This window comes from Nothobranchius furzeri, chromosome 4 (genome assembly GCF_043380555.1).
Source record: "Nothobranchius furzeri strain GRZ-AD chromosome 4, NfurGRZ-RIMD1, whole genome shotgun sequence".
Lineage (NCBI taxonomy): Eukaryota > Metazoa > Chordata > Actinopteri > Cyprinodontiformes > Nothobranchiidae > Nothobranchius > Nothobranchius furzeri.
Genome location: NC_091744.1, coordinates 8,736,370 through 8,748,049, shown reverse-complemented (window position 1 = coordinate 8,748,049; position 11,680 = coordinate 8,736,370). Strand labels below are relative to the sequence as shown.

At 41.2% G+C, this 11,680-nt stretch overlaps 1 protein-coding gene across 3 annotated transcripts; it reads left to right on the top strand.

Annotated features, from left to right (window-relative positions):
* Positions 1-712: 712 nt before the first annotated feature.
* LOC107389975 (neuropeptide Y receptor type 2) lies at positions 713-11,051 on the top strand. 3 transcript variants are annotated; one of them, XM_015966431.3, is made up of 3 exons: positions 713-849; positions 975-1,808; positions 9,927-11,051. In XM_015966431.3, exons 2-3 carry the CDS (start codon positions 976-978, stop codon positions 10,912-10,914), a joined length of 1,821 nt encoding a protein of 606 aa, XP_015821917.1. In that variant the 5' UTR covers positions 713-849; position 975; the 3' UTR covers positions 10,915-11,051. The 3 variants fall into 3 exon arrangements, with proteins under 3 accessions (XP_015821917.1, XP_054599603.1, XP_054599602.1); XM_054743628.2 differs by having other exon boundaries at positions 716-849; positions 972-1,808; XM_054743627.2 differs by having other exon boundaries at positions 833-1,808.
* Positions 11,052-11,680: the final 629 nt, after the last annotated feature.

Below are 11,680 nucleotides of genomic sequence, written 5' to 3'. Positions count from 1 at the left end.
TCTTAAAATCTGAAGATCATATCTGGCAGCTTTCCGAACACCCTAAGTCTGCGAGCTTTAAAAGAAATCTGCACGCGCACGGTGAGTAAACCAGACCATGCATTAAATTTTTTTTATTTAAAGTTAAAGATTAATAAATAAATTACTGAATTTATAAATTTTATATATATATATATATATATATATATATATATATATATATATATATATATATATATATATATATATATATATACATACATACAGGGAGATGTTCAAACCTGGATTGAAAAATCACAATTGATATTCTAAAATACTTAATTGTGACTTGCTAATTGTATTTAATACCATCTGCAAAAAGACATCAAATGTTCAGTCAGGATCTTATCATTTAAACTATAAACCAAGTCATTTGCCAAGAAACCTCAACAGGAGGACTCTCACAGAAGAAGATGTCAAAGCGTTCCTGTTTTCTTTTTTAGTATTGTTTGTTCGCACCGCTGTGGGACGCTCAGCCCTAACCAGACTCTGGTGTTTGTTTGTGTTTCTTTGAACAGATTTGATCACATTAGTGTGAAACACTAAAGGTGCTAAGAGAAGGACGAGCGAGGTATGCATGAGGTTACCATCCTTGAAGGTGAGAAAGTCCATTATTGTGTGGTGGTGAATTATCGGGAGCAGCCAGCTTTTCCCCTGAGGAATAAATGTGAAAATGTTCTACAAGATCTGCACTGGGACAAGAACAGCATTATCAGCTGACTCACAGGACATAGTTAAGGTTGGAGACACATGGATCTTCAGAGGTGTTTACCCAGTTTCTTCAGAGAAACCCAGAGCATCATCAAACTAGGATGTGGAACCTGATCTGAGGTTTCTACCTTCTTTTTTTTTGACATTTTGTATGTTTTCTTAGTTCTGAAGACAACATCTTACATTCCTTTTCTTGCCAATTTGCTTTATGTTTATTGTGTTTTTGTTTTCCGCTGGGGAAGCAGCATGGATTGGAGCCAGAAACAGCATTTGGGGTTGAAGTCCAGCTTCCCACCTCTACAACAGGAAAAACTCAACCACACCTTCAGCTTCCACAGCGCTCTGATGCTGATGTCCACTTTGGACTCCCCTACAGTTCCCCTCCGTCAGCCCCTGCCCTCTTCTCATCCTCCCTACTCCTCCCTCATCTCCTTCCCTGCACTGTCCACTGCCTCCTCCTCTGCCCTAAATGATCCAACCTCCTTTCCTTTGATCCTCTCCAACATCTCGTCTAATGATCTGGCTGATCTGGAGAAAATGCTGCTCTGGACCCTCCATGAACCCAGCACCATCGCTCTGACCATCATGTACTGCTTGTCTTTTATTCTGGGATTTGTTGGGAATCTAATGGCGCTTCGGGTTCTCACCAGCAGGCGCAGTCGGCGGCTTGCAGGAGTCAGTGCCACCCGTAATCTCCTGGTAAACCTGGCAGCATGTGACCTGGCTGTGGTGTGTGTGTGCATGCCCATCACTCTGGGTAACCAGATCTACACCACCTGGGTCTATGGTGACCTCTTGTGCCGAGCCGTGCCCTTCACGCAGGCCATGTCGGTCTCGGCCAGCGTGCTGACGCTAACGGTGATCAGTGTGAATCGTTATTACAGCGTTCGATCTCCACTCAGAGCTCGGTCCATGTTCACTCGGCGGAGGATCTTGGTGACTATTGCTGTAGTGTGGACAGTGTCCTCCATGATGTGTGCTCCAATCGCAGTGATGAACCGGCGGCAGGAAATCAGCTTTGAGACCTTCACCATCTTGGTCTGTCAGGAGGAGTGGCCTCGTCATCGCCTTAAGCAGGGGTAAGTCCTCTGACTGATACAAATCACGCCAAAGATTAATCATCAGATTTCAGCCTTAACATTTAGATTTAATTCATCCAAGGGGTATGATAGTGTGAGCTGAGCCAGTCAAAAGTGCTGCAGGGCTGTGCGTGGGAATGAGCATCAATCACTTGTCATTTTTGTACTTAGCTGCTTTGTTCCCCATAAATATCTCTTAATGATAGAGTAGGCATGCTGAAAGGAGAAGGAATTATTCTGATTGACTGTTAAGTATGTCCAGTCAGTGCATAGAGATCCAATCTGTAAGTAAAACAAGTTTAACCTGCATACATGAGGCTGACTGGCTTTGGTTCATCAGCATCTCAAAATGACTCCTATGACGTGAGTTTATACATGAATTTACCTGTCATGCCGTTACAGCTCCACTTGCGTTAGTTAACACCAATACCATCAAGACCATTCTCTTGTAAATGTGCTGCTAGTAATAAGAGCTAATGTTTGATAACTGGATCAAATGTGTGATCCTCACCATCACCAGGAACCATAATACCATGTTTATTATATAATAAACAATTTATGTAAGTGTAGTTTAAATGAGTGAAAATGCCAAACAAGTCTTTTGAAAACACTTTACACATAGAGAACCAAAGGGTTCAAATGAAGGCCACTGGACTTCATCCGAGGAGCTTTATCAATTCTGACTGGAATATATCAGTCAAGTTTCTAAACTTTAGCTGTCTGTTGTTCCTTAATGAGCTCAAACTACCTATGAATACCCCTCCCCCCACCCCCCAAAGAGTCATTGATGTCATTATGTCCTATTGTGTTAGAATGGTTGTATTGATTAGATACAGGAGGATGTGACCTAGACTGAAAATGTTTTGGAATTAAGTTTAAAGCTGCATGCCTCCCTCTCTGTATGATGAAGGTATTTCCCATTTAACATGTGTGCAATCTAATCTAATCTAATGTAATGTAATCTAATATAATCTAATATGATATAATATAATGTAATGTAATGTAATGTAATGTAATCTAATCTAATCTAATATGATCTAATCTAATCTAATCTAATCTAAATCTAATCTAATCTAATCTAATCTAATCTAATCTAATATGATATAATATAATGTAATCTAATCTAATGTAATGTAATCTAATCTAATCTAATATGATATAATCTAATCCAGCGGTTCCCAAACTTATTTAGCCGCGCACCCCCTTCTATGTCCCGACCATGTCGACGCACCCCCCCCCCCCCCCCAGCCCCCATGTCATGGCATGGATATATATATCAGATGTCAAGCTAAACAGACAGGGTTAAAAAAATTCCCCATCACTTTCATTTTTTAAATAGTAATTAATAAACATTCGATACCATTACAATTTCCTTTGATTTCATTTTAAATAAATATTTAGAGTGCCCAGGTAGCACATAAACAATGCAATTTAACGGTTTTCTTAAAGTAGGAACGTTTAACCTGTGCGGCCAGAGCGCTCTCCTTCCTTCTGCTCTGCATAAACCTGAGCTGATCACCTACTTGTGCGTAATCAAATGTCAATAGGGGACAAGATATAGCCATGATGTTCACTTTTGCCTCAGACCGACTTATTGCTGTTTTATGGTGTGGCTGAATCTGCGATCCGCTGCCACGCTGACTGGAATAACAAATGCTGCAGTAACAGGAGTTGTGGTCAGGTTCATGAGGAGTCACTGGCTGGAGCGGACCCGACTCATCCCAGAAGCTAATATCTTAATTTGACCTTGAATGAAAAATAACCTCTTAAAAGTTTTTATTGTGGTGGAGGCAGCGTTCATTTCTGCCTTCAGTCTGACTGCGCGCCGGAGTTAAAGCAGTGTGCGTGCTTATGGAATCTGTGTGTGCGCGCGCATGCGCGCGCGGCACAGCCGCTCAAGTCACCGCGTCTCGTTATTGGCACTATTTAAACTTCTGCCCAGCCCAGATGTGCTCACATGTGCACCCGTGAGCCGTGGTTCCGCTGGAACGTGTCTGACCTCTGACAGACGCACTCTGAACTTCAGATCTTCAGCGCGCTGTCAATAGCCTGAATGGGAATCATTTCTTGTTATTTTGTTACATCCACAATGTTCTGTGTGTGAGGTTTACAACGTCAGAGCACCTGCATGAGACAGGGTGTTAATTACAATCTGCCAGAATTACTCGCCACCTTCAGATTTCTTCAACACCGTTAAAAATGATCAAATACAGAAAATATCAGCGTGCGCAGGCCAGAGTGCTGAAGCTCGGCGCATTGTTATTTTGAAGCTAGGGCACATGTGGAGGACACGCGCGCGCAAAAATATACTTGTTTTCAATTACATTTATTGTGCCCACTTACTTTTTCTTTGGCCCACCCACAAATGAGTTTCTACGCTAATGGTGACATATGACAGACTTCTCTGAGCTCCGCAGCCATTACACTTTTCACCTCGCGCACCCCCTAGCGGCAGCTCGCGCACCCCCAGGGGTGCGCGCACCACACTTTGGGAATCCCTGATCTAATCTAATCTAATCTAATCTAATCTAATCTAATCTAATCTAATCTAATCTAATCTAATCTAATGTGATATAATATAATGTAATCTAATCTAATTTAATTTCATCTAATCTAATCAACCATTCTAACACAATAGAACCCAACAACATCAACGAGTTGTCTGTGGCGATTTTGAAACCCTGAGAATCCAACATGTTTGATGGATGCGATTTATGACTGGAGTGGTTTTGACTTCCCTCTATATAGACCAGAGCATTCTTACAGTAGACATACAAGTTTCATATTGTTCTTGGTCTCTAGTGTGAATGAACGGATTTTGGAGTCATATTCATGATATGTGAACATCTCACCTCTGATTGGCTAACAGCAAAGCAACACTACCGCTGCCTCTGGTTGCTTCTCTTTCTTAGATTGAAAAATGCAACGTTAATGAATGAGTTTTGCAATGTTGTAGATTTGCTTTGCTAAAGGTTGGCTTCCACTAGCCAAGAGTCACTCTGCTTTCTCCTGGGCACTAAACCAACAACAGCCTTCTCTGGTCACAAACCAAGATGGGTGAGTCCATGAATGCAAATGTTACAGAGTGACGTAGATCTGTGTGGCTTATTCATTTATTTATTTATATATTTTTTTTTACCCAAATGCTTCCTCGTTTTTTCTATTGGCAGCTAACAGGAGTAGAAGACTATTTTCTTGTTGTGTATGCTGCGAAACTCAGAGTGAGTGATTGTATTTAAAAAAAAGAAATTTACAGCTAAACCAAAAGAATAAATAAAAAAAGAAATAAAAAAAACTAAAAAATATATATCAATTAAAATACATTAACTAATTAATCAAAAGTCTGAAAGAAAATTATCGCAATTAATTATAAATTTTTTTCCAGATAAGGCAAGCAATAAACATGCAAAAATATACAAGAGAGGTTAATTTTATGTAGAAAGTGCATAACTTGTTGAAGTGTGTAAAATCACTGAATACTGTCTTTAACACAGAAACCCTAAAATCAAATCCTGTTTCTGTTCAAAAACATTGTTTGAAAAAAGTCTATTGTGTAAACAATGAACAGGAAATAAATCTAGCTTACGTTATTCAACGTAAATGTCATTTTCCACAGCATCAGTTGAACTAGGATTACCAACTCCCCAAAAAATAAATAAGGGACACCTCTCTGGCATGGCCCCCAAATGCTTTGATATTGCCTTGGGTGGCACAGAGTTTTGAAGGTGATCTGAATTGTATGAAATATATGAATATCATGAGCTTATCGATAATATTTATTTTATAACATTAAAACACGTAGTGGAATACATCTACCTACATTTTCCTTTCCAAGCTCTTTGTTTTGTTTTCTTGACTATTATCCTGTCCTGTCTGTCCCTGATCCTGCATCAGCCACAGGGAGATGCGGGATAGTTCTCCAGAAAAAAAAAGCAGCCTGGTCACGGAGCACAGGTGATGAGCTCAGCAAGCAATGCACGTCAGGCATGAACAAAAGACAGAAAGCACCAGAGCAGCTATGAACGATCGTGTGTTAAATGTATTTTAGTGGCACTGCTTAGAGAATGTTACTGTGGCCGAGCACAAGACGCAGATGCCGGAGGATCTGTTCATCTTCTCCGCTCAAAATAATCCTCGATGCTGGGAGTCCATAAAATGGGTAGAAACTTGATCTTTTTCGGGCTCAGTAAATGATGGTTTAGCAATATTGTCCAGGGGGAAATATGGAGAAAATTTGGAGAATGGTGGCTCCGGGTTGGAGGGATGGTCAAATTAATTGCGTAATTTACTTTAAACACATTAAAATAACAAAATTAATGCTAATAATTAACGTGCTAATTTTCCCGTCTCTAATAAATATATATACATACATTTTTCAGTGAACCTTGTTTTTAACACACAGCCATGATGGATATCAGGCACATTCCTAAAAAGCTGGTTCACTGAGAAACCATTTTTTAAATGATCAGTCACTCTGAGTTTAACATGCAGGCTGAAAATGAAAATAATCATCCAGTCCTATTCCATGCATTAGCTGCTGATAGAAAATAGATGGAAAAACACTTGGTTCAGAAAAGCCTGACAGATCTATGTCACACTGTACCTTAGCATTCATGGACTCACCCATCTTGGCTCATGACAGGGAAAGCTTTTGTTGGTTTAGCATCCAGGAAACCGCAGAGCATATCTGGTAGAAGCTAACTGCTGGCATTAGCAACTCCACAACATGACAGAACTCCTTCAGGATTGTGTTATTTGTGGAGATGAAACATCAACATAGAAAAGCAAACGAAATTTCAGTCACGCTGCTGTTAGCCAATCAGAGATGAGATGTCCAGAACAAAATAAGATGCCAAATCCTGCCGTCTGTTGCCTTCTCCTCCAGCTGACTTCTACATACTCAAACAGCAGCGACTGAACTTTGTTTTCCTCCAGAGAAGGATTTACAATGTATTCATTCCTACTAAAGACCACAGCGAATGTATTCAAAACATCAGTGAACTTGAGCCTGAAAATTGTCAGAAGCTGAGAATCAGGTCAAAAATCAGCATGACTACCTTGCGTTGTGGCCTTGCTTATGAACCACTTATTCCCTTAAACTAATTTGTTGTGCACATTTTTCTAATATGTCCTAAAACACAAGACTAAAACCTGCAAGTCTTACTGTAAGAGTGGAAATTGAAAACCCTCAAGTGCACTTAAGACATTTTCTAAACTCTGTTGTGCATGTTGGGTACATGAGTACACCTTTGACCAACAACTGCAGTCCAGTGAGATACCAGTGGTCCAGATCCACCAAACAATCTTTGCAATTAAGATGAGATGAGATGAGACTTTATTGATCCCACAGCGGGGAAATTTGTGCATTAACATTCTTGTACTAGTAAAAGAGTACAAGACTGACCAAGTGTAAAAGAAACATAAAATAGGAATACAGTGCTCCCTCGCTACTTCGCGGTTCGTTTATCGCGGATTCACGACTTCGCGGATTTTTCTTTGGAGCCTTATTCAAGGGAAATTCGCCTATTCGCGGTATTTTTCACAGATTCGCGGTATTTTCTATGCGAAATATCAAGAAATTCCATTTTTTTCCATCAATTTCATCGTAAAATGCACTTTTTGTAATAAAACCATAAAAAACCAAGTAAAAATTTTTTTTTCTTGAGTTTTACCCACAAAAAGAGAATGTGATCATACAATAATTCAATATAGTCCTGTACTGTAAATATGGTGTCCCTACTTCGCAGATTTTCACCTATCGCAGCCAGGTCTGGAACGCATCTACCGCGATAAACGAGGGATCACTGTACACTATATACAACTGAAGTTTCTATATAGAGACGTATGTCACGCTCTTTCGCACTCAGCCGCCGTCCATCCTCCAGGACTGTTCTCCGGGAACTTCTCTGTGTTCCGGGGGGTTCATGCGCACGTGTCCTCGCAGAGACACCACCGTCCAGGGCGCGTCTCTGCCTCTAAGTCGGCTGTCATGTCTGCCGTTCCAGCTGCTCTCCACTCTGGCTCTCCTTCCTCAGCTCCTTTTAATAAGAGTCTAATGAGTCAATTATCCACACCTGTTGGTGTGGTACACCCGTGCAAGTGCAGCGGATAGTTCTGCTCCCCTCCCCGGTGTGCTGCAGCCTGCCCAACTTAGCGTCTCTGATGAGCGCCACTGGGGAAAAGAAAACTCAAACCACAATAAAGTAACGTAACAAATCATGCAAACATCAAAACAAAATCATGCAACCTAACCTAATAAAATTGACACATTACCTACTAGGGATGGGTACCTTTGACATTTGAATCGATCCGGTACTAATTCCCGGTACCTACGAATCGATACCGGTACTTAACGGTACCAATTTTCGATACTTTTGAGTGTTTAATATTTTAATTCTCTTTTATTATTAAATACTTATTTTTCTCAATATATAAGCATATTTGATAAATATCACGATAAATAACATACGACTGTTTGCATTTTAACATCGTCTTGTAGTTTTATAAGTTGATAATTAAACTGAAGCAAACATCTTTACTGTGAACTAAATTTACTGTGTACCTTCATTCCTTTTACCGTCCTTTTTCAATTGATTTTTCCTACTGGGAAGTTAGAATTTCCGAGGAGAAAGCGAACGCACCATGAGATGATAACAATGGTGGCATAAGAAGCTAACATATCAAGCTACGTTATCTTAAACAGTTTATTTAACTGCTAAAGCAGATTTAAACGATGATGCCTCACACTTAAATCGTTGTCACTGGTTTCATCTTCACCCAATCACCCGTCGCATTTAGTAAAGTGAAGCCAAACTTTAGTGCGTGTTCATGTTCTTCTAGTCGGAATTTCGGAGTTCCGAGGAGAAAGCGAACGCACCATTAGTGAAACGGAAGCTAACAAATCAAGCTAACGTTATCTTACATTTTTTTTACCTACTGGAGCAGATTAAGATGAGGATGTCTCACTTAGATCGTTGTTGCTGGTTTCATCATCACCCAGTTACCCATCACATTTAGTAAAGTGGACCCAAGCGTTAGCGTGCGTTCTTTCTACCATGCTGCTCTGTTTACAACTCACTCGCAGCGACCGACGACATAACGCTCTTGCGCATGCGCAGCTGTCTAGGCAAGTTCTCGTGAAGGACGGGTACCGAAACGAGGCACCGTTTCAAATTAAGTGAATTGGTGCTCGGTCGGTACTGTGGAATTCGGTCGGTACCTTAAAAAGTACAGAATTCGGTACCCATCCCTATTACTGTGCAACACATACATAGTAAGCATTATGAAGAGAGGGTCGTGAAACAATGTGCAAGTATTAATACATAAGTATCAGTTTTTCTGCTACAGCTATTTACTGTCCAAGTGGTAGATAACTGTAAATACAGGCGTAAACATGTAAGCACACATGTACAAATACATCTTAGTGACTAAGTGACTCATGACATCATGATGGGGCACAAATCCTAACTACTGTTGGAATGAATTATCTGATTACATCCACCTCTGACTGTTTATTACTGAGATGAATTTATCTTTTTACTAGTTCAAAACCAGTGTTTTACCAAAGCACGGCTTCCAGAGTTTTGCCCCAAAGGCAAAGAACGGACTCAGTGGAACATCTTTGGTGGCCACACCAACAAAAGCCTCTCTCAATCTCTGTTCTTCATCGCCGGTACCCACAAAGTTGTAAGAGCAATAAAACACAACTATAAATGTCAGTTCAAGTCAGGGTGAAACTAAATACATCAGGCAACAGTGTTAACATCCACAAGCACTTTGAAACATGGCTCTTGTCCACAAGCACCATAAATACATGCAGCCCCAGTGTGAGAAGTGTAAGGATGTTTTATGCATGAGAGAAAAAGAGAGAGTGTGTATACTTAAATATACACTAGGCTGGACCTAGCTGCAGTTTTGATGACTCATCGGTTTCATGTAGCTTCATAGACAAGTTCAGTGGCATCATCTGCATAGAAATGGAAATTTTTGCAATGTTTTCCTATAACTCAGAGAAAGATTGCAGAAAATGGTTCCTATAAAGTTATGACTTAAACGAGCCACATTCTCCTTTGGATAAACTGAGATCTCATTTCTAATCCATGCACTTTTCACTTGCAGGTACAACGTCTTGCTGTTTGTGATGCTCTACTGCCTGCCCGTGACCTTTAACCTCACTATCAGCTTCTTGACCGGCAGACGACTCTGGGGCGGGAGGAAATCCACTTTTGCTGATCTCGATCCTCGCAGCCAAGCCCTTCACACCTCACGCTTAAAGACGAGGCAGAAGATAGCCAAGATGGTGGTGTGTCTGGTGCTTCTCTTCGCCGTGTCCTGGCTCCCGCTCTACTTGGTGGATCTTTGGATTGACTGTGAACAACAGCCGTCCTCTTGGCTCCTGCAGACACGGCCGTTTGCTCAGTGGCTGGGCCTAACCAACTCCAGCCTTAACCCCATCTGTTACTGCTTCATTGGAGATTTGTATCGCTCAGCGAAGGTCATACGGACGCGGTACTACCAGAAAGTGGCTGCACTCTTCAGCACCTCCTCCTTCTCCAGCTCCGCTGCAGTGGTTTCACCTGCTGCAATAATCACAGAAACCAAAGGGATTTCAGTCGAGCGCCACCATTTAGCAGCTGCTGTGGCCACTTCTACATCTGTTGTTACCATCCCCAGACTGCTGGGCTTAGCCCGTCACCACGGACACAAGGTCCGGCACAGTTTGGACAGTGACATGGGATCAGACCACAGCATCTCAGACTGGTGCCAGTCCAGTCCCAGTGTGTGCGATAGCTCTTTATACCACTGCCAGCTTCACACGCTTCATCACTCCTTGAAAAAAACAGACTCCATGCCAGCCAGGAGACACTCTGTAAATGAGATTGCTGTGTCATTACCTTTACGAATTGAACCTGTGGAAATGGACCTGCTGCCACAGAGGAGGCATTCAGAGGAGCGAATATATGGCCTGCCACCTGATAAGGGAGAGATTATTAGCAAGGACAGAGACAGATTCTGTTACATTAAGCGGCACAGAAGCAAAACTTCACAGCTCTATTTCCTGGAAGGAAACTCGGAGAATAAAACAACAGACATGACGAGCCTATGAATGTCAGATTATCGGATGTATCAACAGGGAGGAATTTCCTCTTTTTGTTCTGCAGGAAGTGAAAATGCTCTGCTCCTGACTTGTGGTTTACAGCAGACAGAACAGATGAATCTATTATCAAACCACCTGTTTTTTGTGTGAATAAACTGACCAGCGCTTTGCACTATGTCTTTCTGCATCTAGAGTTCTTATAAGCTTTTGGGAGGAAGTGAAGGAAAAAGCAACCCTGCCGGGGAGCAGCTGGAGTGTTCTCAGGCAGTTGTCAGTAGAAGAGACGATTACAGCTCCGTGCTAAAACATAGAAGTCATATTGCACTCACAACAGCTCCTATCAACTGCTTGAGACAATAACACAGCAGGACTTAAAGTTTAATGACTTTTTGTGCAGATTTCATTTGTGTCTAATTGTGTTGCTAATGGCTTTGAATGGATTTGTTCGCTCACAGAAAAGGTCAAACCTTTTGTTCCATGCTGCATGCAAGTTTCTGATTTATGGGTTTTCACCATAGTACATGTCTGCTCTATGATGTTCTGCCGTCTGAAAAAAAGTTGCAAATAATCCCAGACATAAATGAAAACATGTGCAAGCTTTTTTACATTATTCAACGTGACTTTTGGGAACCATTAAAAAGAAGAGCTGCAAGAGGCTAAAGGCACCGACTTTTGGTTTTCATTTCAATATTCAGCAAGCAGCTGGAGGCCAGTAATGGTGTCCTTTATACTGGTATGTGATCAAATTATGCTCAATTCAGTCTGATTATAAAAC

Coding starts and splice junctions, on each gene's coding strand:
- LOC107389975 (XM_015966431.3), top strand. CDS start 976: ATGGATTGGAGCCAGAAACAGCATTTGGGGTTGAAGTCCAGCTTCCCA. Junction 1,809..9,926: donor CGTCATCGCCTTAAGCAGGG/GTAAGTCCTCTG, acceptor TTTCACTTGCAG/GTACAACGTCTTGCTGTTTG.